Source organism: Salmo salar, chromosome ssa16, assembly GCF_905237065.1.
Source record: "Salmo salar chromosome ssa16, Ssal_v3.1, whole genome shotgun sequence".
NCBI lineage: Eukaryota > Metazoa > Chordata > Actinopteri > Salmoniformes > Salmonidae > Salmo > Salmo salar.
Genome location: NC_059457.1, coordinates 83280857 through 83308522, shown reverse-complemented (window position 1 = coordinate 83308522; position 27666 = coordinate 83280857). Strand labels below are relative to the sequence as shown.

Sequence of the window (27666 nt, the reverse complement as noted above, 5' to 3'; positions counted from 1 at the left end):
ACTCCTAGACCCAGAGGAAGGACAGGAGGATGAGGACAGAGGGGTCTTACTCCTAGACCCAAAGGAAGGACAGGACAGGAGGATGAGGACAGAAAGGTCTTACTCCTAGACCCAGAGGAAGGACAGGAGGATGAGGACAGAAAGGTCTTACTCCTAGACCCAGAGGAAGGACAGGACAGGAGGATGAGGACAGAGGGGTCTTACTCCTAGACCCAGAGGAAGGACAGGAGGATGAGGACAGAGGGGTCTTACTCCTAGACCCAGAGGAAGGACAGGAGGATGAGGGCAGAGGGGTCTTACTCCTAGACCCAGAGGAAGGACAGGACAGGAGGATGAGGACAGAGGGGTCTTACTCCTAGACCCAGAGGAAGGACAGGAGGATGAGGACAGAGGGGTCTTACTCCTAGACCCAGAGGAAGGACAGGAGGATGAGGACAGAGGGGTCTTACTCCTAGACCCAGAGGAAGGACAGGAGGATGAGGACAGAGGGGTCTTACTGGGAATGGGACAGTCTGTACCTACCACACATGCACTCGTGACTCAGGATCTACATTCTACATGGTTACTTGGTGCTGTGGTTGTAGCTGTGGCTGTAGAGGCCTCCTCCTCTGATAACTGTAGGGGAAGACAGGGGGTGTTGGCCTGGCCGGATGGGCTTAGCTGGAAGACAGAACATAGTCATCAATACAAACCCACCCTCTCCTCCCTCCCTCCCTCCCTTCCTCCCTCTCTTCCTTCCTTCCTCTCTCCCTTCCTCCATCCTTACCGATCTGAGCGGAGTTTCCCCTCCTGGCCATGTTCTTGGCCCTGACAACCTCCTTGATGCGGTCCACCTCTAGCTGGTAGCGTTTCCTGTCCCTCATAGCATTCTCCTTGGCCTCCTTCAGGGCATTCTCCAGGGCCTTGACCCGCTCGGCAGTGGCCCGCAGACGCTTCTCCAGCTTGGGAAGCTCGCAGCGCAGGTCCGCATTGTCACGCACCAACTGGAAGGGAGAGGGGGGAGACAGGGAGGGAGGGAGGGAGAGGGGAGAGACAGGGAGGGAGGGAGGGAGGGAGGGGGGAGAGACAGGGAGGGAGGGAGGGAGGGAGGGAGACAGGGAGGGAGGGAGGGAGGGAGGGAGGGAGGGAGGGAGGGAGGGAGGGAGGGAGGGAGGGAGGAGAGACAGGGAGGGAGGGAGACAGGGAGGGAGGGAGGGAAAGGGGGGAGACAGGGAGGGAGGGAAAGGGGGGAGACAGGGAGGGAGGGAAAGGGGGGAGACAGGGAGAGAGAGAGGGAGGGAGAGGGGGGAGACAGGGAGGGAGGGAGGGAAAGGGGGGAGACAGGGAGGGAGGGAGGGAGGGAGAGGGGGGAGACAGGGAGGGAGAGGGGGGAGACAGGGAGAGAGGGAGGGAGAGGGGGGGAGATAGGGAGGGAGGGAGGGAAAGGGGGGAGACAGGGAGGGAGGGAGGGAGGGAGGGAGGGAAAGGGGGAGACAGGGAGGGAGGGAGGGAGGGAGGGAGGGAGGGAGGGAGGGAGGGAGGGAGGGAGGGAGGGAGGGAGGGAGGGAAAGGGGGGAGACAGGAGGGAGGGAGGGAGGGAGGGAGGGAGAGGGGGAGACCGGGAGGGAGGGAGGGAAAGGGGGGAGACCGGGAGGGAGGGAGGGAGGGAGGGAAAGGGGGGAGACAGGGAGGGAGGGAGGGAGGGAGGGAGGGAGGGAGGGAGGGAGGGAGGGAGGGAGGGAGGGAGGGAGGGAGGGAAAGGGGGGAGACAGGGAGGGAGGGAGGGAGGGAGGGAGGGAGGGAGGGGAGACAGGGAGAGAGGGAGGGAGGGAAAGGGGGGAGACAGGGAGGGAGAGGGGGGAGACAGGGAGGGAGGGAGGGAGGGAAAGGGGGGAGACAGGGAGGGAGGGAGGGAGGGAAAGGGGGGAGACAGGGAGGGAGAGGGGGGGAGACAGGGAGGGAGAGGGGGAGACAGGGAGGGAGGGAGGAAAAGGGGGGAGACAGGGAGGGAGGGAGGGAGGGAGAAGGGGAGACAGGGAGGGAGGAGGGAGGAGGGAGGGAGGGAAAGGGGGGAGACAGGGAGGGAGAGGGGGGGAGACAGGGAGGGAGGGAGGGAAAGGGGGGAGACAGGGAGGGAGAGGGGGGGAGACAGGGAGGGAGGGAGGGAGGGAGGGAGGGAAAGGGGGGAGACAGGGAGGGAGGGAGGGAGGGAGGGAGAGGGGGAGACAGGGAGGGAGAGGGGGGGAGACAGGGAGGGAGGGAGGGAGGGAGAGGGGGGAGACAGGGAGGGAGAGGGGGGAGACAGGGAGGGAGGGAGGGAGGGAAAGGGGGGAGACAGGGAGGGAGGGAGGGAGAGGGGGGAGACAGGGAGGGAGGGAGGGAGGGAGAGGGGGGAGACAGGGAGGGAGGGAGAGGGGGGAGACAGGGAGGGAGGGAAACAGAGATATGAGGGTCAGCTTATGAAGCTTGCAGCTCAGGTCGGCGTTATCATGCACCAACTGGATGGACACTGCCAGAAGGGACAGGAATGTTAATAAATCAATCAAATGTATTTAGCATTTTGAACAAATCAAACAATCAGACGATACATTTTCTCCACCTGCAAAGATGTCCCAGCACAGTGCCCGCTTAATAATGTCCCAGTGCAGTGCCTGCTTAATAATGTCCCAGTGCAGTACCTGCTTAATAATGTCCCAGTGCAGTACCTGCTTAATAATGTCCCAGTGCAGTACCTGCTTAATAATGTCCCAGTGCAGTACCTGCTTAATAATGTCCCAGTACAGTACCTGCTTAATAATGTCCCAGTACAGTACCTGCTTAATAATGTCCCAGTGCAGTACCTGCTTAATAATGTCCCAGTGCAGTACCTGCTTAATAATGTCCCAGTGCAGTACCTGCTTAATAATGTCCCAGTGCAGTACCTGCTTAATAATGTCCCAGTACAGTACCTGCTTAATAATGTCCCAGTACAGTACCTGCTTAATAATGTCCCAGTACAGTACCTGCTTAATAATGTCACAGTACAGTACCTGCTTAATAATGTCCCAGTACAGTACCTGCTTAATAATGTCCCAGTGCAGTACCTGCTTAATAATGTCCCAGTACAGTACCTGCTTAATAATGTCCCAGTACAGTACCTGCTTAATAATGTCCCAGTACAGTACCTGCTTAATAATGTCCCAGTGCAGTACCTGCTTAATAATGTCCCAGTACAGTACCTGCTTAATAATGTCCCAGTACAGTACCTGCTTAATAATGTCCCAGTACAGTACCTGCTTAATAATGTCCCAGTACAGTACCTGCTTAATAATGTCCCAGTACAGTACCTGCTTGTGGACTTTAGTGAGTTGCTCCAGGTTATTCTCCAGGAAGGAGATCTTCTGTTTCTGGGCGGCGCTGCCCACTCCGTCCTCACAGTCCAGCTCTGCACTCTGGACACAACAGGAGAGAAGACAGACAGTCAATACAGACTACTGCCCACTCTGCACTCTGGACACAACAGGAGAGAAGACAGACAGTCAATACAGACTACTGCCCACTCTGTACTCTGGACACAACAGGAGAGGAGAGAAACATCAGTCAGTATATCAACACAGAGCACAGACTATAGACTACAGAGCACAGACTATAGACTACAGAGCACAGACTATAGACTACAGAGTACAGACTATAGACTACAGAGCACAGACTATAGACTACAGAGCACAGACTATAGACTACAGAGCACAGACTATAGACTACAGAGTACAGACTATAGACTACAGAGCACAGACTATAGACTACAGAGCACAGACTACAGACTACAGAGCACAGACTATAGACTACAGAGCACAGACTATAGACTACAGAGCACAGTCTACAGAGCACAGACTATAGACTACAGAGCACAGACTATAGACTACAGAGCACAGACTATAGACTACAGAGTACAGACTATAGACTACAGAGTACAGACTATAGACTACAGAGCACAGACTATAGACTACAGAGCACAGACTACAGACTACAGAGCACAGACTATAGACTACAGAGCACAGACTATAGACTACAGAGCACAGTCTACAGAGCACAGACTATAGACTACAGAGCACAGTCTATAGACTACAGAGCACAGACTATAGACTACAGAGCACAGTCTACAGACTACAGAGCACAGACTACAGACTACAGAGCACAGACTATAGACTACAGAGCACAGACTATAGACTACAGAGCACAGTCTACAGAGCACAGACTATAGACTACAGAGCACAGTCTATAGACTACAGAGCACAGACTATAGACTACAGAGCACAGTCTACAGAGCACAGACTATAGACTACAGAGCACAGACTATAGACTACAGAGCACAGACTATAGACTACAGAGCACAGACTATAGACTACAGAGCACAAACTATAGACTACAGAGTACAGACTATAGACTACAGAGCACAGACTATAGACTACAGAGCACAGACTATAGTCTACAGAGCACAGACTATAGACTACAGAGCACAGACTATAGACTACAGAGCACAGTCTACAGAGTACAGAGCACAGACTATAGACTACAGAGCACAGACTATAGACTACAGAGCACAGACTATAGACTACAGAGCACAGACTATAGACTACAGAGCACAGACTACAGAGCACAGTCTACAGACTACAGGTCCTCACTGAACGACAACAGACTTCAGACGAGTATCTCTGACATTCTGCAGACAGGTTGGTGCATTGTGATACACAGCCTCTCTTACATGGGAGAAGACCTCACCTTCTTGACGCGTGTTGTGAGGTCTTGAACAAAGAGCCTGCGTAGGTTATGAAGAGTCTGCAGCTCTTTGGCCTTTAAAGACAAAACAGAGAGAAGACACACTTGTGCTCAGTGTGAAACGTTGAAATGGACATCTATGATGTACTGGTTTACCTGCAAGATTTAGGAAGTGAAGAGCTATAGTCAGCCAGCCAGCCAGCGAGCGAGCGAGCGAGCCAGTCAGTCAGTCAGTCAGTCAGTCAGTCAGTCAGTCAGTCAGTCAGTCAGTCAGTCAGTCAGTCAGTCAGTCATAGAGCCTTGACGTACCACAGTCTCCTCCAATCCCTTGAGGTCCTGTCTGGCCTGCTCCCTCTGCTCGTTGAAGATGACCAGCTTCTGGAGCTTCATGTCCTTCTCCTGTTCCTCCACCTTCAGCTTCTCATGGTCAGACATCAGCCTCCTCTGCTCCAGCATCAGGCCCTGGTTCAGACTGGGAGAAATATGGAGGAGAGGGGGAGATGAGAGGTAGGGGAGAGGTAGGAGAGAGGACAGGTAGGGGAGAGGTAGAGGAGAGGTAGGGGAGAGGTAGGAGAGAGGACAGGTAGGGGAGAGGTAGAGGAGAGGTAGGGGAGAGGTAGGAGAGAGGTAGGGGAGAGGTAGGGGAGAGGTAGAGGAGAGAACAGGTAGGGGAGAGGTAGAGGAGAGGTAGGGGATGGGTAGGAGATGGGTAGGAGAGAGGTAGGGGAGAGGGAGGGGAGAGGTAGAGGAGAGGTAGGGGAGAGGTAGAGGAGAGGTAGGGGAGAGGTAGGAGAGAGGTAGGGGTGAGGTAGAGGAGAGGTAGGGGAGAGGTAGGGGAGAGGAGAGGTAGGGGAGAGGTAGGAGAGAGGTAGGGGAGAGGTAGGGGAGAGGTAGGGGAGAGGTAGAGGAGAGGTAGGGGAGAGGTAGGGGAGAGGTAGAGGAGAGGAGAGGTAGGGGAGAGGTAGGAGAGAGGTAGGGGAGAGGTAGGGGAGAGGTAGGGGAGAGGTAGAGGAGAGGACAGGTAGGGGAGAGGTAGAGGAGAGGTAGGGAGAGGTAGGAGAGAGGTAGGGGAGAGGTAGGGGAGAGGTAGAGGAGAGGAGAGGTAAAGGAGAGGTAGGGAAGAGGTAGAGGAGAGGTAGGAGAGAGGTAGGAGAGAGGTAGGGGGAGAGGTAGAGGAGAGGTAGGGGAGAGGTAGAGGAGAGGTAGAGGAGGGGAGAGGTAGGAGAGAGGTAGGGGAGAGGTAGGAGAGCGGTAGGGGAGAGGTAGGAGAGCGGTAGGGGAGAGGTAGGAGAGAGGTAGGGGAGAGGTAGAGGAGAGGTAGGGGAGAGGTAGGGGAGAGGTAGGGGAGAGGTAGGAGAGAGGTAGAGGAGAGGTAGAGGAGAGGTAGAGGAGAGGTAGAGGAGAGGTAGGGGAGAGGAGAGGTAGAGGAGAGGTAGGTGAGAGGTAGGGGAGAGGTAGAGGAGAAGTAGGGGAGAGGTAGGAGAGAGGTAGGGGAGAGGTAGAGGAGAGGTAGGGGAGAGGAGAGGTAGAGGAGAGGTAGAGGAGAGGTAGGGGAGAGGTAGAGGAGAGGTAGAGGAGAGGTAGGGGAGAGGTACGGGAGAGGAGAGGTAGGGGAGAGGTAGGGGAGAGGTAGGGGAGAGGTATGGGAGAGGAGAGGTAGGGGAGAGGTAGAGGTAGAGGAGAGGTAGGGGAGAGGAGAGGTAGAGGAGAGGTAGAGGAGAGGTAGGGGAGAGGTAGGGGAGAGGTAGAGGTAGGGGAGAGGTATGGGAGAGGAGAGGTAGAGGAGAGGTAGGGGAGAGGTAGGGGAGAGGTAGAGGTAGAGGAGAGGTACGGGAGAGGAGAGGTAGAGGAGAGGTAGAGGTAGTGGAGAGGTAGAGGTAGAGCAGAGATAGAGGTGAGGTAGGGGAGAGGTAGGGGAGAGGTAGAGGTAGAGGAGAGGTAGGGGAGAGGTAGAGGTAGGGGAGAGGTAAAGGTAGAGGAGAGGTAGAGGGAGAGGTAGGGGGAGAGGTAGAGGTAGGGGGAGAGGTAGGGGGAGTAGAGGTAGAGGAGAGGTGGGGGAGAGGTAGAGGTAGGGGGAGAGGTGGGGTAGAGGTAGAGGAGAGGTAGGGGAGGGTAGAGGTAGAGGGAGAGGTAGAGGAGAGGTAGGGGAGAGGTAGAGGTAGAGGAGAGGTAGAGGTAGGGGTAGAGGTAGAGGAGAGGTAGGGGAGAGGTAGAGGTAGGGGAGAGGTAGAGGTAGAGGAAAGGTAGGGGAGAGGTAGAGGTAGTGGAGAGGTAGAGGTAGAGCAGAGGTAGAGGTGAGGTAGGGGAGAGGTAGGGGAGAGGTACGGGAGAGGTAGAGGTAGAGGAGAGGTAGGGGAGAGGTAGAGGTAGGGGAGAGGTAGAGGTAGAGGAGAGGTAGGGGAGAGGTAGAGGTAGTGGAGAGGTAGAGGTAGAGCAGAGGTAGAGGTGAGGTAGGGGAGAGGTAGGGGAGAGGTACGGGAGAGGTAGAGGTAGGGGAGAGGTAGAGGTAGAGGAGAGGTAGGGGAGAGGTAGAGGTAGGGGAGAGGTAGAGGTAGAGGAGAGGTAGGGGAGAGGGTGAAAAGGAGGAGAGAAAAGACTAAGTTATCGAGGCTTTATGGAGCTTTATAAGGCCTATATAGATGCTTCAGATGTAATGACCTTTTATACCACCTTTCATTTAGTACTGCATTATGACAGCCTGTAAAGGATTTGTGAAGCCTTTATGAATGACCTATGAAGCCTTTATGAGTTGCAGTTAGAAAAGTGTTGTCAAACACAGAGTCGCCGGACGGTATATATAACTTCTCACTCTGTGAGTTCATCCAGCATCCTCTGTTTGTCATTGATCTCGTCCCTGAGTCGGGCCAGCTGCTTCTGGTGGGCCTCTCTGTGAGCCTCCATCTGCTGTTCTAGAGTCTTCTACAGGATGGACAGGACGACGGATCAGAGGACACACAGAGACACACACACGGGTAAAACTAATCTGTTTCTCCAACAGAATAATCATCCTAAGAGCACTTCCAGATCCACCTTGTGGATGTCTTAATCCCGGGTTTAATCACCTTAATCTCCTCTTCACCCTCCAGTCTACTGATGTGCTCCTTCTCCGTGTCCACCACTGACACCTCGTGCATTTTCTCTGAGGAACAACAGCGTGAACAACAATGTGAAGCATGTTATAAAGGCAGCAGTGGTGTCGATAGAGGGGATGTGTAGAGCGAGTCCGTGCGTCTCACCCTGAGCGTGCATCTTGGCCAGCTCCTCAGTCAGAGCGTCCTGACTCTCCTCCAGCTGTCTCTTCTTCTGTTCCATGTTCTGCATGTAGTCTGTCAGGGACTTGATCTTGGCCTGGTGCTACAGCACAACACACAAACACAGGGTCAGCGCTTCAAAACCTTCCCTGTCGTCACACCTACTGAACACAGCCCTGTTTCGCCGTTTTGTAGGGCCTTAGCAAAGAGTGAAAAGATATTCAGAGACTCAACTTAAGGACAATGAAAGTGCATTTCTGCATCGGCCTTTAGAATGCTTCACAATTACAGGGAAACCTGGCCCCTCCTCTGTTACCTGGGAGATGAGCAGCTGACAGGAAGCCAGCTCCTTCTCCTTGGCGGCCATCTTGCGTGAGGTGTCACACTGGGAGCTTTCCAGCTGCTTGGAGCGGTTCACCAGAGACTTGACCTCTGACCTCATCTTACTGATGTAGAGACGGGTCATGGTGAACTCTTCCTCAATCACTCCACCGTTACCGTTCCCCTCAGCCATCTAGACAGGAAACAGAAGACTGTCTATAAAGCCTGGAGGATGAACAGTATGATTAGAACAGTCCAGGAAGAAGATATACTGTTAGGAAACTAAAGAGCATCAACTCTGACATGTTGTATGTTGTGGAGAGGTTTGCTAGCTACACAGGTCAACGATGTTACAACCCGTTAAGTTAACAGGACTGTTGTGAATGGGTCTGTCTGTATTTGGTTCGGTGTGTGTGTGTGTGTTTCTACTTTATGTGTGTCTATGTATATCTGCTGTGTAGGTCCCCTCACCACCTTGATGTCGCTGGTGCCCATGGTGGCTCCTATCTCACTGAGGTCTCTGAGCAGCAGGTGGAGGATCTCTGCAGCTCTCTTCTTCTGGTGTCCACTGAGCTCCTGGAGCGTGACCAGCTCCCTCTGAACTGACAACAGGATCGTCTGGGGAACACACATCAGTCACATGCCAGTTGTCCTTCACCGCATCATTAAGGACCCTCTATACGGTTCTAGTACCTCATCTATCCACAGGGGAAACTTGGGAAGACTCATTAGAACATAGGTATATGGATCACTCACACATCAGGGGGTACCTCGGCAGAACTAAATGTAGTTAGGGGTGCGGTAAACCCCATAATAAGCTAAGGCTGAACTGCTCTAGGCCCCTCTATCCCATCCATCATGCCCATAGACCCACAGTCCTCTGCTGCAGCTCCTCCTGCAGCTGTTGGTTGGCCTGGCTCCTGTCCTCCACCTCCTGGCTCTTCTGGTCGTAGTTGACAGCCAGCTCCTCCAACGCCTGCAGCACCTCCTTCACCTAGAGCCATAAGACAATAATGATGAACATGTAGTCTGGCTACCCAGACTATTCACATCTCCCCCCTCTCCACACCACTGTCACTCTGTCGTCATCAATGCATAGTCACTTTAATTAACTCTGTACATACTACCTCAACTAACCGGTGCCCCCACACATTGACTGTGTACCGGCACCCCCCTGTATATATTGTTATTTTACTGCTCCTCTTTAATTACTTGTTACTTTTATCTCTTATTCTTATCCATATTTCTTGAAAGTGCATTGTTGGTTAGGGGCTCGTAAGTAAACATTTCACTGTAAGGTCTACACCTGTTGTATTCAGCATTTCACTGTAAGGTCTACACCTGTTGTATTCAGCATTTCACTGTAAGGTCTACTACCTGTTGTATTCAGCATTTCACTGTAAGGTCTACTACACCTGTTGTATTCAGCGTTTCACTGTAAGGTCTACTACACCTGTTGTATTCAGCGTTTCACTGTAAGGTCTACTACACCTGTTGTATTCAGCATTTCACTGTAAGGTCTACTACACCTGTTGTATTCAGCATTTCACTGTAAGGTCTACTACACCTGTTGTATTCAGCGTTTCACTGTAAGGTCTACTACACCTGTTGTATTCAGCATTTCACTGTAAGGTCTACTACACCTGTTGTATTCAGCATTTCACTGTAAGGTCTACTACACCTGTTGTATTCAGCATTTCACTGTAAGGTCTACTACACCTGTTGTATTCAGCATTTCACTGTAAGGTCTACTACACCTGTTGTATTCAGCATTTCACTGTAAGGTCTACTACACCTGTTGTATTCAGCATTTCACTGTAAGGTCTACTACACCTGTTGTATTCAGCATTTTACTGTAAGGTCTACTACACCTGTTGTATTCAGCATTTCACTGTGAGGTCTACTACACCTGTTGTATTCAGCATTTCACTGTAAGGTCTACTACACCTGTTGTATTCAGCATTTCACTGTAAGGTCTACTACACCTGTTGTATTCAGCATTTCACTGTAAGGTCTACTACACCTGTTGTATTCAGCATTTCACTGTAAGGTCTACTACACCTGTTGTATTCAGCATTTCACTGTAAGGTCTACTACACCTGTTGTATTCAGCATTTCACTGTAAGGTCTACTACACCTGTTGTATTCAGCATTTTACTGTAAGGTCTACTACACCTGTTGTATTCAGCATTTCACTGTGAGGTCTACTACACCTGTTGTATTCAGCATTTCACTGTAAGGTCTATTACACCTGTTGTATTCAGCGTTTCACTGTAAGGTCTACTACACCTGTTGTATTCAGCGTTTCACTGTAAGGTCTACTACACCTGTTGTATTCTGAGCATGTGACTAATAACATTTGATTTGATTTGATGGACTCATTTAGAATTCTGGAATATTCATTCAGAATGTTCTCCTTCACCTCCTCCTTGGCTGCCTCGTTCTCCGTCTGCAGACGAGACAGATCCTCATGGATCTTCTCAGAGTCCCTTCTCGTCGACGCCAGCAGCTGAGGAGAGACCCACACGGGGACACACATACACACAGGGACACACACACACACACGGGGACACACATACACACAGGGACACACACACACACACAGGGACACACACACACATACACACAGGGACACACACACAGGGACACACATACACACAGGGACACACACACAGGGGGACACACAGGGACACACACACACACAGGGACACACACAGGGACACACACACAGGGACACACATACACACAGTGACACACACACAGTGACACACACACACAGGGACACACATACACACAGGGACACACACACAGGGACACACATACACACAGGGACACACATACACACAGGGACACACACACAGGGACACACATACACACAGGGACACACATACACACAGGGACACACACACACACAGGGACACACACACACACAGGGACACACATACACACAGGGACACACACACACACAGGGACACACACACACACAGGGACACACACACACAGGGACACACACACACACAGGGACACACATACACACAGGGACACACACAGGGACACACACACACAGGGACACACACACACAGGGACACACACACACAGGGACACACACACACAGGGACACACACACACAGCGACACACATACACACAGGGACACAAACAGGGACACACACACACACAGGGACACACACACACAGGGACACACACACACAGGGACACACACACACAGGGACACACATACACACAGGGACACAAACAGGGACACACACACACAGGGACACACACACACACAGGGACACACACACACACAGGGACACACACACACACACAGGGACACACACAGGGACACACACACAGGGACACAGATACACACAGGGACACAAACAGGGACACACATGAAAAAGGGACGACACACAGGCAAATGCACACCATTTAACATGGCTGAATCCCCCTTAGACGTAGATCATCCATTTGAAGCATCATCAAGACATTGGACCTTTAAGAAGAACAGTGTTTCCAGCCACATCATCATGATGAAGAAGCAAAATGCATCAGATGACTCAAAACGTCCAATATCTTGACAACTTGACTGCTGACATGCAGAACATTTTGGGACTGTATCAACAGTGGACTAATGAAAACAATACCAAAATATAGTTTTTGAGTGACATGAGAAAAGAGGGTTGTTCATGATAGGTCACCTCATCCTGGTCTAACATCTGTTCCTTCAGTTTCTCAGCCAGCTGGCTCTGCTGGTTGATCTCATCATCCTGGGGGACACAAACAAAACAAGAAGCAATTTACATTTCAGTTAGAATAGAATAGGAAGCATTGATTTGACTGTATAAAAAAATCCAACCCCTTCCTGTTCCTGCCCATTCTAGCCTACCGTTTAATGTTGATGTCTGTTATTTAAACTGTATTTTAATGTCTGTTATTCTTTATGTACGTTGCGTTTATATGCTCCAAAATGAATTGACTCAGTTCTCTAATCTAGTCTGGTTGGATTTCCCTGGTTGACCTTGTCGTCCAGTTGTTTGTACAGATTGCTGATGTCCTCCTCGTACTTGCTCTTCTCCTCGGTGGAGACCAGGACCAGGCTGTTAGCTGGAGCCATGTTATCTATGATGGGAGTGTTGTCACACGACTCCAGGTGCTTCTGCTCCTTAGCACTCAGCTGCTCCTCCTCAGGGACGTTCTCACCTGAGACAGGGACAGACAGCTGGTTAGATCACACTTCCCTTCTCCCTGAACTGTGCACTTATTCACTCAATGTCTACCATGGGAACACTAACTCATGTCTACCTCAGTGTGGCTCTGTTGATTTCATACAAGGGTTTCAATCACACCTCCCTCCCTCCCTCCCTCCCTCCCTCCCTCCCTCCCTCCCTCCCTCCCTCCCTCCCTCCCTCCCTTCCTCCCTCTCCCTCCCCATCTCTCTCTCTCCCTCTCCCCCCTCCCTCCCTCCCTCCCCCTCTCCCTCCCTCCCTCATCTCTCTCTCCCTCCCTCCCTCTCCCTCATCTCCCTCCCTCCCTCCCTCCATCTCTCTCCCTCCCTCCTCCCCCATCTCCCTCCCTCCCTCCCTCCCCCTCCCTCCCTCCCTCCCTCCCTCCCTCCCCCCCCATCTCCCTCCCTCCCCCCTCCCTCCCTCCCCCCCTCCCTCTCCCCTCCCTCCCCCTCCCCTCCTCCCTCCCTCCCTCTCCCCTCCCTCCTAACTCAATCCCTCCCTCCCTCCCTCCCTCCCTCCCTCCCTCCCTCCCTCCTCCCTCCCTCCCTCCCTCCCTCCCCCCATCTCCCTCCCCCCTCCCCTCCCTCCCTCCCTCCCTCCCCCTCCCTCCCTCCCCCCCTCCCTCCCTCCCTCCCCCCCTCCCTCCTCCCTCCCCCCTCCCCCCCTCCCCTCCCTCCCTCCCTCCCTCCCTCCCCCCATCTCCCTCCCTCCCCCCCTCCCTCCCTCTCTCCCTCCCCCCATCTCCCTCCCTCCCCCATCTCCCTCCCCCCTCCCCCCATCTCCCTCCCTCCCCCCCATCTCCCTCCCTCCCCCTCCCTCCCTCCCCCTCCCTCCTCCCTCCCTCCCCCTCCCTCCTCCCTCCCTCACCGTTCCTCCAGCGGTTGAGCTCCATCTCCAGTCTGTGGATGACGTTCTTCAGACTCTTGTTCTTGTCTTTCTCCTTGTTGTACTTGTTCTTCCACTCCTCAGCAGTCAGCTCCAGGTTCACAGACACTGTGTTCTTGATGGTCTTGGCTCTGTGTGGAGGGTGGGACAGACACTCAGATTCCTATATCTAATCACACCCTATTCCCTATACAGCAGTGAACTACTTTGACATGGCTAATGGGCTGTAATTCATCCACCAAAGGACATTGTGGCCTCATTTACTCATAACTTTTTTCTCCACAGTGTTATTTTTTGTCAGAACAGGAACAGATTGATAAACATTGAATCAACACAACTGGAGGAGATGATCCAATAAGAAGCAGGGAGGCAGATAGCTCCATATTTGAACTGGTCTGAGATCTATTGCAGGAGGTTGTCCCCTGTGAAGGTGACCAGGGACTAATTAGCACTGCTGGGTACTGTAGACTGTAGAATGATGTGTAAAGTCCAACTCCTCTCAGCCTCTTCTCACAGACAGTGGTGGTCACATGGGTGCAGACAGTGCAGCAGAGCGCACCACACCACGCCGCACCACATCACTCTGTAGCCCCTACTGTTCTACCTCTATCTAGCTCCTCTCCTCAGCCTGGCAGGGCAGCAGAAACAGAATGTTCTGGAAGTCCCCTGTGTCCTCTGGCAGGGCAGCAGAAACAGAATGTTCTGGAAGTCCCCGTGTCCTCTGGCAGGGCAGCAGAGACAGAATGTTCTGGAAGTCCCCTGTGTCCTCTGGCAGGGCAGCAGAAACAGAATGTTCTGGAAGTCCCCTGTGTCCTCTGGCAGGGCAGAAGAGATAGAATGTTCTGGAAGTCCCCTGTGTCCTCTGGCAGGGCAGCAGAGACAGAATGTTCTGGAAGTCCCCTGTGTTCTCTGGCAGGACAGCACAGACAGAATGTTCTGGAAGTCCCCTGTGTCCTCTGGCAGGGCAGAAGAGACAGAATGTTCTGGAAGTCCCCTGTGTCCTCTGGCAGGGCAGAAGAGATAGAATGTTCTGGAAGTCCCCTGTGTCCTCTGGCAGGGCAGCAGATACAGAATGTTCTGGAAGTCCCCTGTGTCCTCTGGCAGGACAGCACAGACAGAATGTTCTGGAAGTCCCCTGTGTTCTCTGGCAGGACAGCACAGACATAATGTTCTGGAAGTCCCCTGTGTTCTCTGGCAGGGCAGAAGAGATATAATGTTCTGGATGTCCATTGTGTCCTCTGGTAGGGCAGTAGAGATAGAATGTTCTGGAAGTCCCCTGTGTCCTTTGGCAGAGCAGCAGAGATAGAATGTTCTGGAAGTCCACACAGAGCAGCCTAGGCTAGCTCCCACTGATGCTACTGTTGCTGTCCAGGCAGGAGGCAGAATAAAGCCCTATGGATCAGGATTTAGTGGAGTGGATGGATGTAACACTTAGCTAAAGGTCAGAGGGATGAACAATGTCTTCATCATCTGGATAAAGATTTAGAGAAGAGGCTTGTTATGCAACCACTCAGTCAGCACTGAATAGGAGGGAAGATACCAGCTCTACTCATCATCCACAGTCCCTGTCCGTCTCCTGGTGGATTAAGGACGGCCCATCTGCCATGGGGAAACCTTTAACTGTTCACATAAAATAGGGGAACTGGGTATGGTGCAGTGGACTGGTGCTGACCCACCTCTGTCCCAACAGGGTAGACTTATGTTAACAGTTTGTCACTAGACCAGGTAAACTGTAGAGAGGTGCTGACCCACCTCTGTCCCAACAGGGTAGACTTATGTTAACAGTCTGTCACCAGACCAGGTAAACTGTAGAGAGGTGCTGACCCACCTCTGTCCCAACAGGGTAGACTTATGTTAACAGTCTGTCACTAGACTAGGTAAACTGTAGAGAGGTGCTGACCCACCTCTGTCCCAACAGGGTAGACTTATGTTAACAGTCTGTCACCAGACCAGGTAAACTGTAGAGAAGTGCTGACCCACCTCTGTCCCAACAGGGTAGACTTATGTTAACAGTCTGTCACCAGACCAGGTAAACTGTAGAGAGGTGCTGACCCACCTCTGTCCCAACAGGGTAGACTTATGTTAACGGTCTGTCACTAGACCAGGTAAACTGTAGGGAGGTGCTGACCCACGTCTGTCCCAACAGGGTAGACTTATGTTAACAGTCTGTCACCAGACCAGGTAAACTGTAGAGAGGTGCTGACCCACCTCTGTCCCAACAGGGTAGACTTATGTTAACAGTCTGTCACCAGACCAGGTAAACTGTAGAGAGGTGCTGACCCACCTCTGTCCCAACAGGGTAGACTTATGTTAACGGTCTGTCACTAGACCAGGTAAACTGTAGGGAGGTGCTGACCCACGTCTGTCCCAACAGGGTAGACTTATGTTAACAGTCTGTCACTAGACTAGGTAAACTGTAGAGAGGTGCTGACCCACGTCTGTCCCAACAGGGTAGACTTATGTTAACAGTCTGTCATCAGACCAGGTAAACTGTAGAGAGGTGCTGACCCACGTCTGTCCCAACAGGGTAGACTTATGTTAACAGTCTGTCATCAGACCAGGTAAACTGTAGAGAGGTGCTGACCCACCTCTGTCCGAACATGAGGGTAGACTTATGTTAACAGTCTGTCACCAGACCAGGTAAACTGTAGAGAGGTGCTGACCCACCTCTGTCCGAACATGAGGGTAGACTTGGTCTCACACTCGTTGTAGATAGAGGGAGATGCACAGATGATGATGGTGGTCCTACAGTTCCCCCCTAGAGAGTCCTGCAGGATACGGGTCATCTTGCTGTCTCTGTACGGGACGTGGGTTTTCTGAAAACAAACAACACATCATTTACCCATCAGGGCCTTTCAACAGACAGCCTCATAGATAACCAGTCAGCCATCAGGGCCTTTCAACAGACAGCCTCATAGATAACCAGTCAGCCATCAGGGCCTTTCAACAGACAGCCTCATAGATAACCAGTCAGCCATCAGGACCTTTCAACAGACAGTCTCATAGATAACCAGTCAGCCATCAGGGCCTTTCAACAGACAGCCTCATAGATAACCAGTCAGCCATCAGGACCTTTCAACAGACAGCCTCATAGATAACCAGTCAGCCAATAAAGCCTTTCAACAGACAGTCTCATAGATAACCAGTCAGCCATCAGGACCTTTCAACAGACAGTCTCATAGATAACCAGTCAGCCATCAGGGCCTTTCAACAGACAGCCTCATAGATAACCAGTCAGCCATCAGGACCTTTCAACAGACAGTCTCATAGATAACCAGTCAGCCATCAGGACCTTTCAACAGACAGCCTCATAGATAACCAGTCAGCCATCAGGACCTTTCAACAGACAGCCTCATAGATAACCAGTCAGCCATCAGGACCTTTCAACAGACAGCCTCATAGATAACCAGTCAGCCATCAGGACCTTTCAACAGACAGCCTCATAGATAACCAGTCAGCCATCAGGACCTTTCAACAGACAGCCTCATAGATAACCAGTCAGCCATCAGGACCTTTCAACAGACAGTCTCATAGATAACCAGTCAGCCATCAGGACCTTTCAACAGACAGCCTCATAGATAACCAGTCAGCCATCAGGACCTTTCAACAGACAGCCTCATAGATAACCAGTCAGCCATCAGGACCTTTCAACAGACAGCCTCATAGATAACCAGTCAGCCATCAGGACCTTTCAACAGACAGCCTCATAGATAACCAGTCAGCCATCAGGACCTTTCAACAGACAGCCTCATAGATAACCAGTCAGCCATCAGGACCTTTCAACAGACAGCCTCATAGATAACCAGTCAGCCATCAGGACCTTTCAACAGACAGCCTCATAGATAACCAGTCAGCCAATAAAGCCTTTCAACAGACAGTCTCATAGATAACCAGTCAGCCATCAGGACCTTTCAACAGACAGCCTCATAGATAACCAGTCAGCCATCAGGACCTTTCAACAGACAGCCTCATAGATAACCAGTCAGCCATCAGGACCTTTCAACAGACAGCCTCATAGATAACCAGTCAGCCAATAAAGCCTTTCAACAGACAGTCTCATAGATAACCAGTCAGCCATCAGGACCTTTCAACAGACAGCCTCATAGATAACCAGTCAGCCATCAGGGCCTTTCAACAGACAGCCTCATAGATAACCAGTCAGCCATCAGGACCTTTCAACAGACAGCCTCATAGATAACCAGTCAGCCATCAGGACCTTTCAACAGACAGTCTCATAGATAACCAGTCAGCCATCAGGACCTTTCAACAGACAGCCTCATAGATAACCAGTCAGCCATCAGGACCTTTCAACAGACAGTCTCATAGATAACCAGTCAGCCATCAGGACCTTTCAACAGACAGTCTCATAGATAACCAGTCAGCCATCAGGACCTTTCAACAGACAGTCTCATAGATAACCAGTCAGCCATCAGGACCTTTCAACAGACAGTCTCATAGATAACCAGTCAGCCATCAGGACCTTTCAACAGACAGTCTCATAGATAACCAGTCAGCCATCAGGACCTTTCAACAGACAGTCTCATAGATAACCAGTCAGCCATCAGGACCTTTCAACAGACAGCCTCATAGATAACCAGTCAGCCATCAGGACCTTTCAACAGACAGTCTCATAGATAACCAGTCAGCCATCAGGACCTTTCAACAGACAGCCTCATAGATAACCAGTCAGCCATCAGGGCCTTTCAACAGACAGCCTCATAGATAACCAGTCAGCCATCAGGACCTTTCAACAGACAGTCTCATAGATAACCAGTCAGCCATCAGGACCTTTCAACAGACAGCCTCATAGATAACCAGTCAGCCATCAGGACCTTTCAACAGACAGCCTCATAGATAACCAGTCAGCCATCAGGACCTTTCAACAGACAGCCTCATAGATAACCAGTCAGCCATCAGGACCTTTCAACAGACAGCCTCATAGATAACCAGTCAGCCATCAGGACCTTTCAACAGACAGTCTCATAGATAACCAGTCAGCCATCAGGACCTTTCAACAGACAGCCTCATAGATAACCAGTCAGCCATCAGGACCTTTCAACAGACAGCCTCATAGATAACCAGTCAGCCATCAGGACCTTTCAACAGACAGTCTCATAGATAACCAGTCAGCCATCAGGACCTTTCAACAGACAGCCTCATAGATAACCAGTCAGCCATCAGGACCTTTCAACAGACAGCCTCATAGATAACCAGTCAGCCATCAGGACCTTTCAACAGACAGCCTCATAGATAACCAGTCAGCCATCAGGACCTTTCAACAGACAGCCTCATAGATAACCAGTCAGCCATCAGGACCTTTCAACAGACAGCCTCATAGATAACCAGTCAGCCATCAGGACCTTTCAACAGACAGCCTCATAGATAACCAGTCAGCCATCAGGACCTTTCAACAGACAGCCTCATAGATAACCAGTCAGCCATCAGGACCTTTCAACAGACAGCCTCATAGATAACCAGTCAGCCATCAGGACCTTTCAACAGACAGCCTCATAGATAACCAGTCAGCCATCAGGACCTTTCAACAGACAGCCTCATAGATAACCAGTCAGCCATCAGGACCTTTCAACAGACAGCCTCATAGATAACCAGTCAGCCATCAGGGCCTTTCAACAGACAGCCTCATAGATAACCAGTCAGCCATCAGGACCTTTCAACAGACAGCCTCATAGATAACCAGTCAGCCAATAAGGACCTTTCAACAGACAGTCTCATAGATAACCAGTCAGCCAATAAAGCCTTTCAACAGACAGTCTCATAGATAACCAGTCAGCCAATAAAGCCTTTCAACAGACAGTCTCATAGATAACCAGTCAGCCATCAGGACCAGATCAGAGGAAAAACATGACCTCACCGCTGATGCATAACTTTTTTCAGCAAAAGCACATTTTGGTTTATTGTTTTTACACGATTTCAATGTCACATATGCTAAGTATTCAGTAATCCCTGCTGATGTCACTATATTAAAGAGAGAAGGGTAAGATATATAGAGAGAACTCACTGTCCCCTCAGCCAGAGCAGAGATGACATTCCCCAGAGCAGAGAGGGACTTATTGATATTTTTAGCTTCGTCCAACACGGCTCCTTCAGCACCTGTCTTACTGACCTTAAAGAGACAAACAGAGAGAGAAAAGACTCTGTCAGCAGGAGAGAGGCCACACAATGCAGCAGCATCCTCTAACTGACAGGCCTGGAGTTATAACACATTATAAAACAGTTATAACAGTCATAACACAAAGTCTGTCTTCATGAGTCAGCAGGTGGGAGAGGACATATGATGCTTCAGCATCTTACACCTGAGTGACAAGCTGGGAGTTATAACAGCTTATAACACAATCATAGCACAGCGATAATACAGTTATAACACAGGTATGCAGTTCTAACAAGTTATGGTGGTTCATTGGCGTCTTCATCAGACAAGCCTAGAGTTATAACACAGTTATGACAAGTTATAAACAGTTCTAACACAAGTTGTGGTGGTTTGTTGGAGTCTGTCTTTACCATCATAGTGATTTACCTTCTCACTACCAGCCAGATCCACCAGGTATAACTTCCCTGACAGTTTCTTCTCTGTTTCCACATTCTCTTGTTTGATGTTGATCAGGAAGATGCTGTGACTTCTGGAACTGTGCTCATTCATGTCTATGAACGGGACAAAATACGTATATATTATAGAAGAAGTATATATTATAGAAGAAGTATATATTATAAAATAAGTATATCTTATTGAAGAAGTATCTATTATAGAATAAATATATATTATAGAAGAAGAATATAGTATAGAAGAAGTATATATTATAAAATAAGTATATCTTATTGAAGAAGTATCTATTATAGAATAAATATATATTATAGAAGAAGAATATCTTATAGAAGAAGTATATATTATAGAAGAAGTATATCTTATAGAAGTATATATTATAGAAGTATATCTTATCAAATAAGTATATCTAATTGAAGTCTATATTATAGAAAGAGTATATATTATAGAAGAAGTATATCTTACAGAAGAAGTATATATTATTGAAAAAGTATATATTATAGAAGTAGTATATATTATAGTAGCAATGATACACCCTTCTAGGGAGTGTTTCCTGGCCTCTGTGCGTCTGCTTGCAGGCCGGGATACTGTTAAACACTTTTAGACAACTGTTGATCTAAGAAGGGCTTTATAAATAAATGTGATTGATTGATTGATTGATTGATTGATTGATTGATTGATAGAAGAGACACAACATACTTGTCACAGCCACGTGCCGGTTGGCCTTTCCCTCATCGATGACATCCATGACTTCCTCTGGACTGGACACAAAGCGTTCTGTACAACCCTGGGACACGATCACATCACAGCTTTAACAGGTTGGTGCCTTTTCTGATTTCTACATTTTTTTATTTTAACAATTAACTAGGCAAGTCAGTTTAAGAACAAATTATTATTTAAAATGACAGCCTACCCTGGCAAACCCTCCCCTAACCCGGACGACGCTGTGCGTCGCCCTATGGGACTCCCGATCACGGCCGGTTGTGATACAGCCCGGGATCAAACCCGAGTCTGTAGTGACGCCTCTAGCACTGCAATGCAGTGCCTTAGACCGCTGCACCACTCGGGAGGCAGCCTTATAATAAGACATTATGTAGGCTGATACATGCTTATGACAAGTAATAAAGCATTATACACCTGCAGAATGTGTTACCTAACCATCTGTACTGCTCACCTTGACATAGGGAACTCTGTTCTTGTCCTCATGCACAGCCAGGTTGGTCTTCGACACTGGAAAAGAGGGGAACGAGTCATTAGGAAAGGAAAGGGGAATAGCTAGTCAGTTGTATAACTGAATGCAAACATCTGAAATGGGGGTGGGGGGGCTGCCTTAATCCACATCCATGTCATCAGCACCCGCAGAGCAGTTGCTGTCGGGGGTTAACTGCCTTGTTCAAGAATAGAACGCCAGATTTTTCCACCTTGCCGCCTCGGGGATTTGAACCAGCGACCTTTCGGTTACTGGCTCAAATCTCTTAACCGCTAGGCTACCCCATTATGCTCTGTCTAAAATGATCTCTGTTCATCTTCAAAAGACTTCTCTTTTTGAAGTCCATCCAATACGAGTTCTTCTTACCATCTAGTAAGTCTCGGATCTTGTCCAGGTAGATTTCAAAATACGAGACCTGCACAAGAAAACAGGAATCAATACAGGGTACATTTTGATGACCATAGAAATGGTAGGAGGGCGTCTGCGCTCCTTAAAGGTCCTTGATACCAAATAGTGTCTGTTCCAGGTATGTAGGTATCAAAATGAGAATACTGGAAGGGATGGAGACAGACACACTGTTTAACCTCTGGATTTATTCCGATTTTTTTTACATTTTGATGACCAGACATCTTGTTGATATTGATACTTGTAGAATGACTTTGTCTTTCTTATTGGCCCCTGAGGGGATAAATAAAGTTGAATTTAACAATTGAATACCTTGATGTGGAACTCGAGGTTCTCGTCCATGGAGTAGATGTGATCGAAGATGTCGTGAGCGATGCGTGGGATGATGCCCATCAGCTGGGGGTCGTGGAGCTTGCCCTGCGATGAGGAACAATACATTACATCACACTCAATACTGATTATTATCACTAAATAGTCTGGGGTCTGGGGAACATCCCTTATAGCCAGCTGTTCTATATAGACTGAATATCTACAGCGGTTCTATATAATATACATCTATACCCCCAAGAAGCAGCTGTTCTATATGCTGTTCTCTATCTACTGTTGGCTTTAGCTGATCCTTGCTGTTCTCAGTGAAGAAGAAACAACTGCCACTTTAAAAAGCCATTAACTGCTCGAGGACAAATGCAACCTATAGTGTTGGTGGTCCAGTTCTGTAAATCACCCACACTACAAAACCCTAATCTCATCCTAAATCAATTCAGTCTCAGAGAATAATGAAATGACGCAATGTATGTCTGCCCCACTAACTGATCTGATGTGTTTTACTGCTCTTAGAAAGGCTGGACTGACTTCCAGTGAAATATCATGTCAGAAGGTGCTCTGCTGAACTGTCTGAGAATAATCAGCTCAGTCGTCTCGGTAACGTGTTCTCAGGGCATACTGTACCTACAACATATAGGTTGCCTTTAGATCATATATTTCACGTCTCTCTTCATTTAGGCAGGTGCCATTACTACAGAGAATCAGGCTGACCTCCATGGTGTGGGTCTTCCCCGAGGAGGTCTGTCCATAGGCAAAGATGGTTCCATTGTATCCTCCAAGGACGTCTGTGTGAATACAATACAATACTGTTCAAATGTATTAGTCCAGAAATGTGTATTTTTGCTGTCTTGTGTTTTTTTACCAACCCGCCAGACACCACACATACACAAGGAATGTGGATCAGTCATAATAACACTTATTCTACAAGGGGAAGGACTCACCAGCTGGGGTTAGCCTACCTTCAACAATCTGTTTGGGGTTAGACTACCTTCAACAATCTGTTTGGGGTTAGACTACCTTCAACAATCTGTCCGGGGTTAGCCTACCTTCAACAATCTGTCTGGGGTTAGACTACCTTCAACAATCTGTTTGGGGTTAGACTACCTTCAACAATCTGTTTGGGGTTAGACTACCTTCAACAATCTGTTTGGGGTTAGACTACCTTCAACAATCTGTCCGGGGTTAGCCTACCTTCAACAATCTGTCTGGGGTTAGCCTACCTTCAACAATCTGTCTGGCGTTAGCCTACCTTCAACAATCTGTTTGGGATTAGCCTACCTTTAACAATCTGTCTGCGGTTAGCCTACCTTTAACAATCTGTCTGCGGTTAGCCTACCTTCAACAATCTTTTTGGGGTTAGACTACCTTCAACAATCTGTCCGGGGTTAGCCTACCTTCAACAATCTGTTTGGGGTTAGACTACCTTCAACAATCTGTTTGGGGTTAGCCTACCTTCAACAATCTGTCTGGGGTTAGCCTACCTTCAACAATCTGTCTGGCGTTAGCCTACCTTCAACAATCTGTCCGGGGTTAGCCTACCTTTAACAATCTGTCTGCGGTTAGCCTACCTTCAACAATCTGTCTGCGGTTAGCCTACATTCAACAACCAGTTTGGGGTTAGCCTACCTTTAACAATCTGTTTGGGGTTAGCCTACATTCACCAACCAGTTTGGGGTTAGCCTACCTTTAACAATCTGTTTGGGGTTAGCCTACCTTTAACAATCTGTTTGGCACAGGCATCGTAGACCTGCTCCTGGGCTGTATTGGGAGGCAGGACGCGGTCAAAGACATACGGTTTACCCTGTCCAGAACAGACAAAATGCACAGTGATTACAGGGCTCTATGGGAAAGAGGTAATGGGTAAATACCACCTCATCCTATATTCTCTCTAACAACACTATGTTAATGGTAATCAATCATCAATAGCAGAGCTTGTGAATGGTAATCAATCAATAGCGGAGTTTGTGAATGGTAATTAATAATCAATAGCAGAGCTTGTGAATGGTAATCAATAGCATAGCTTGTGAAGGGTAATAAATATTCAATAGCAGAGCTTGTGAATGGTAATCAATAGCAGAGTTTGTGAATGGTAATAAATATTCAATAGCAGAGCTTGTGAATGGTAATCAATAGCAGAGCTTGTGAAGGGTAATAAATATTCAATAGCAGAGCTTGTGAATGGTAATCAATAGCAGAGTTTGTGAATGGTAATAAATATTCAATAGCAGAGCTTGTGAATGGTAATCAATAGCAGAGCTTGTGAAGGGTAATAAATATTCAATAGCAGAGCTTGTGAATGGTAATCAATAGCAGAGTTTGTGAATGGTAATAAATATTCAATAGCAGAGCTTGTGAATGGTAATCAATCATCAGTAGCAGAGCTTGTGAGACAATTATAATAGAGCTACAAGCAGCAGGTTTAATCAACACGATCCAGCCTGGTCTATGGGGACGGACACAACACAAGACTCCCTCATTTGACAACCAGCCTGTCAGCAGCTGAGCGGTCTGTAGACTACAGGAGAATGAGGAGATGTCTGTACCAGCTGAGCTGTCTGTAGACTACAGGAGAATGAGGAGATGTCTGTACCAGCTGAGCTGTCTACAGGCTACAGGAGAATGAGGAGATGTCTGTAACAGCTAATAGGCCTACTGCTTTAAACAGAGGCTTCTGTTCTTTGGAACTAAAGTGATTGATGTGAGATCTCACAGACCTTCATAGTACACAACTGTATTAGGCCTCAATTTCATATTATATTCGGTAAATATGTGGTATACAGTGTACTTAACACACACACTGACAATGTTTCATTATGATGGCAGGCAACCTTATGCATAATACATGAACACTAAACGGGTGTTGAGCAAGGGGAGGAGCATAATGACGAGATACTGTTCACAGACAGACAAGCTATTGTGATGAGAACTCTGTAGGCCTGTACAGAAGACATTTTAATAAAATGCTGCACTTGAGCATGCAAAATAAGACCTTTAGTTCTAATCTAGATGTTTTGTAAGAATCTATGTCGACACTTGCTTGTTGAACATCTTATTCCAAATTCATGGGCATTAATATGGAATTGGTCCTCCCTTTGCTGCTGTAACAGTCTCTCCACTCTTCTGGGAAGGCTTTCCACTAGATGTTGGAACATTGCAGCGGGGATTTGCTTTTATTCAGGCACAAGAGCATTAGTGAGGTCAGGTACTGATGTTGGGTGAATAGGCCTGGCTCGCAGACGGCGTTCCAATTCATCCCAAAGGTGTTCGATGGGGTTGAGGTCAGGGCACTGTGCCAGCCAGTCAAGTTCTTCCACACCATCTCGACAAACCGTTTTTGTATCGACCTTGCTTTGTGCACGGTGGCATTGTCTTGCTGAAACAGGAAAGGGGCTTCCCCAAACTATTGCAACAAAGTTGGAAGCAAAAGATAATCTAGAATGTCATTGTATGCCGTAGCGTTAAGATTTCCCTTCAATGGAACTAAGGGGCCTAGTCCGATGCATGAAAAACTGCCCCAGACCATAATTCCTCCTCCACCAAACTTTACAGATGGCACTATGCATTCGGGCAGGTAGTGTTCTCCTGGTATCCGCCAAACCCAGATTCGTCAGTTGTGCTGCCAGATGGTGAAGCGTGATTCATCACCCCAGAGAACGCGTTTCCACTACTCCAGAGTCCAATGGTGGCGAGTTTACACCACTCCAGCCGAGGCTTGGCATTGCAGATGTTGATCTTAGGCTTGTGTGCGGCTGCTCGGCCATGGAAACCCATTTCATGAAGCTCCCAACAAACAGTTCTTGTGCTGCCGTTGCTTCCAGAGGCAGTATGGAACTCAGTAGTGTGTGGTGCAACTGAGGACAGACACTTTAGAAGCGCTACTTGCTTCAGCGATCCCGTTCTGATAGCTTGTGTGGCCTACCACTTCACGGCTGAGCCGTTGTTTCTCACAGATGGTTCCACTTCACAATAAAAGCACTTACAATTGACCAGGGCAGCTCTAATAGGGAAGAAATTTGACCAACTGACTTGTTGGGAAGGTGGCATCCTATGACAGTGCCACGTTGGTAGTCACTGAGCCCTTCAGTAAGGCCATGCTACTGCCAATGTTTGTCTATGGAGATTGCACGGCTGTGTGTTCGATTTTACACACCTGTAAGCAACAGGTGCGGCTGAAATAGCTGAATCCATTCATTTGAAGGGATGTCCACATACTTTTGTATATATAGTGTATATTGATTAGGCAGGTGATGGGCACACACAGCGTAAGGCTGGAGAAGTGCATGTCTCCCTTGCCACTAGCTGATAACCTGAACTTGAAGAATCATTCAAGCCAAGCCAGTCATCCAACTACTGTACTGTAATCCCTAGACATCAATTTAACAGGCTTGCCACTTTTAAATTAGTAACATTAAATAAATCCTATTAGATCCAATCCAATCAACACATTCAAAGGTATAGGCTGCATGTGCTTTATGTTAGTAGAATGAGAGAAAATGCCTTATGCTGTTTATTTTCCTATTATGAGTGCTTTCATTCACCACAGGTGACAGAGAAGAACAGTGTGTTAGCCACCTGTAATCTGCCATCTCAGCAGAGTGAATACCGCATAACAGCAGTGTCAAAGCACAAGCTGCCTCTCTGGCAACAGCCCCGGGTCCCTGTCTCTCTCTGGCAATGGCCCAGGCCCTGTCTGAAAACAATTCCCAATACTCCATCTCAGGCCATCAGCTGCCGCTGGAGATAGCTACAGCAACACAATCAAAACATGTAGGCTACCAACAAATGCTCTGCAGAGGGTCACAAGCATTTTTTGGGATGTTTGTGGAAGTTGCCACAATTTTTATTTATTTTTACAAAAATCTATAGGCTACAAGCCAATGTGCTGCGTGTAAAGATTGTCAATACATTGGGCGCTCTATTGGAAATGCTCACTGCATTGCACATTTCCTCTGCGCGTTTTGCTGGTGTTTCAGTAGTCTAGTTGTGGCAACAATATACCTACCTACACAAGCAACGTTATATTCAGCAGATAAATTAACTATTAGATGCAGCACTTACAGTTATAACCACGGTGTCGTCTTCTTTAAATTTGGGGATGTATTTGTCTCCTCTTGTTATTTCGGATTCATTTAGTGGCCTGAATCGGCACATTACTTTCACGCCGTATTCGGCTGCAGCATCCGCCATGGTTGCGTTCTATCCAGGCAAGCAGATATGCAGATCAACTTTGATCCGCGGATGGTTTTTATCTGTTGAATGATTGTAAGTAAACCAACGCGTCCTTCACTCAGCGTGCCTCTATTTCGCTACGCCATGGGCATTCAGTTGAGACAGAGAAATCAACTGCAGTCGTCCATTCCGATCAGAATGCAAAATATTGGTCCGGAGACAGTCTTGGATGAAAAAAATTATCAAAATCCTACAAAAATATAATTTACAAGGGGATAGGTAAAGCCTATCCTTCAGAAGAGACAAGTGCCACGGAGTTGAGAAACCTCCGCATCGTCCTGCACGTTGCTCTGCGCTCTTCTCTTCCACACTGCATCAGCATCAGTACCACTCCCCTTCCTCCTCCCCCTCCTTCCTCCTCCTCCTCCCCTCGGGCTGGGGCCCAGCATCTCGCTGCTCTATCCTCGAAACAGCAGCTAGAGGTCAGTACTTAACCCTAAAGGAAATGTATCCGTTTCAAATTTGAAATTCTATTGACCATCAATGGAAAAAACTACTACCTGCAATTAACTGCAATATAT

General features: G+C 48.8%; 1 protein-coding gene across 1 annotated transcript; it reads right to left on the bottom strand.

The window, feature by feature from the left end:
* Positions 1–350: 350 nt before the first annotated feature.
* LOC106574758 (kinesin heavy chain) lies at positions 351–27448 on the bottom strand. Its single transcript, XM_045698232.1, has 25 exons — positions 26975–27448; positions 23630–23717; positions 22628–22701; positions 21905–22009; positions 21554–21602; positions 21152–21207; positions 20677–20764; positions 19954–20078; positions 19438–19542; positions 16086–16234; positions 13401–13549; positions 12326–12507; positions 12006–12074; positions 10729–10815; positions 9181–9300; positions 8778–8924; positions 8302–8499; positions 7971–8088; positions 7797–7873; positions 7544–7653; positions 5044–5206; positions 4738–4809; positions 3306–3410; positions 767–983; positions 351–660 (listed from the first exon to the last, which is right to left on the bottom strand). The coding sequence occupies exons 1-25, from the start codon at positions 27101–27103 to the stop codon at positions 563–565; spliced, it is 2880 nt and encodes a 959-aa protein (XP_045554188.1). The 5' UTR covers positions 27104–27448; the 3' UTR covers positions 351–562.
* Positions 27449–27666: the final 218 nt, after the last annotated feature.

Excerpts from the sequence above, each read along its gene's own strand:
- LOC106574758 (XM_045698232.1), bottom strand. The coding sequence starts at position 27,103 with ATGGCGGATGCTGCAGCCGAATACGGCGTGAAAGTAATGTGCCGATTC. Across the intron at positions 21,208-21,553 it reads GATCCGAGACTTACTAGATG|TGTCGAAGACCAACCTGGCT; the intron begins GTAAGAAGAACT and ends CCTCTTTTCCAG. Across the intron at positions 19,543-19,953 it reads ATCTGGCTGGTAGTGAGAAG|GTCAGTAAGACAGGTGCTGA; the intron begins GTAAATCACTAT and ends TGTCTCTTTAAG.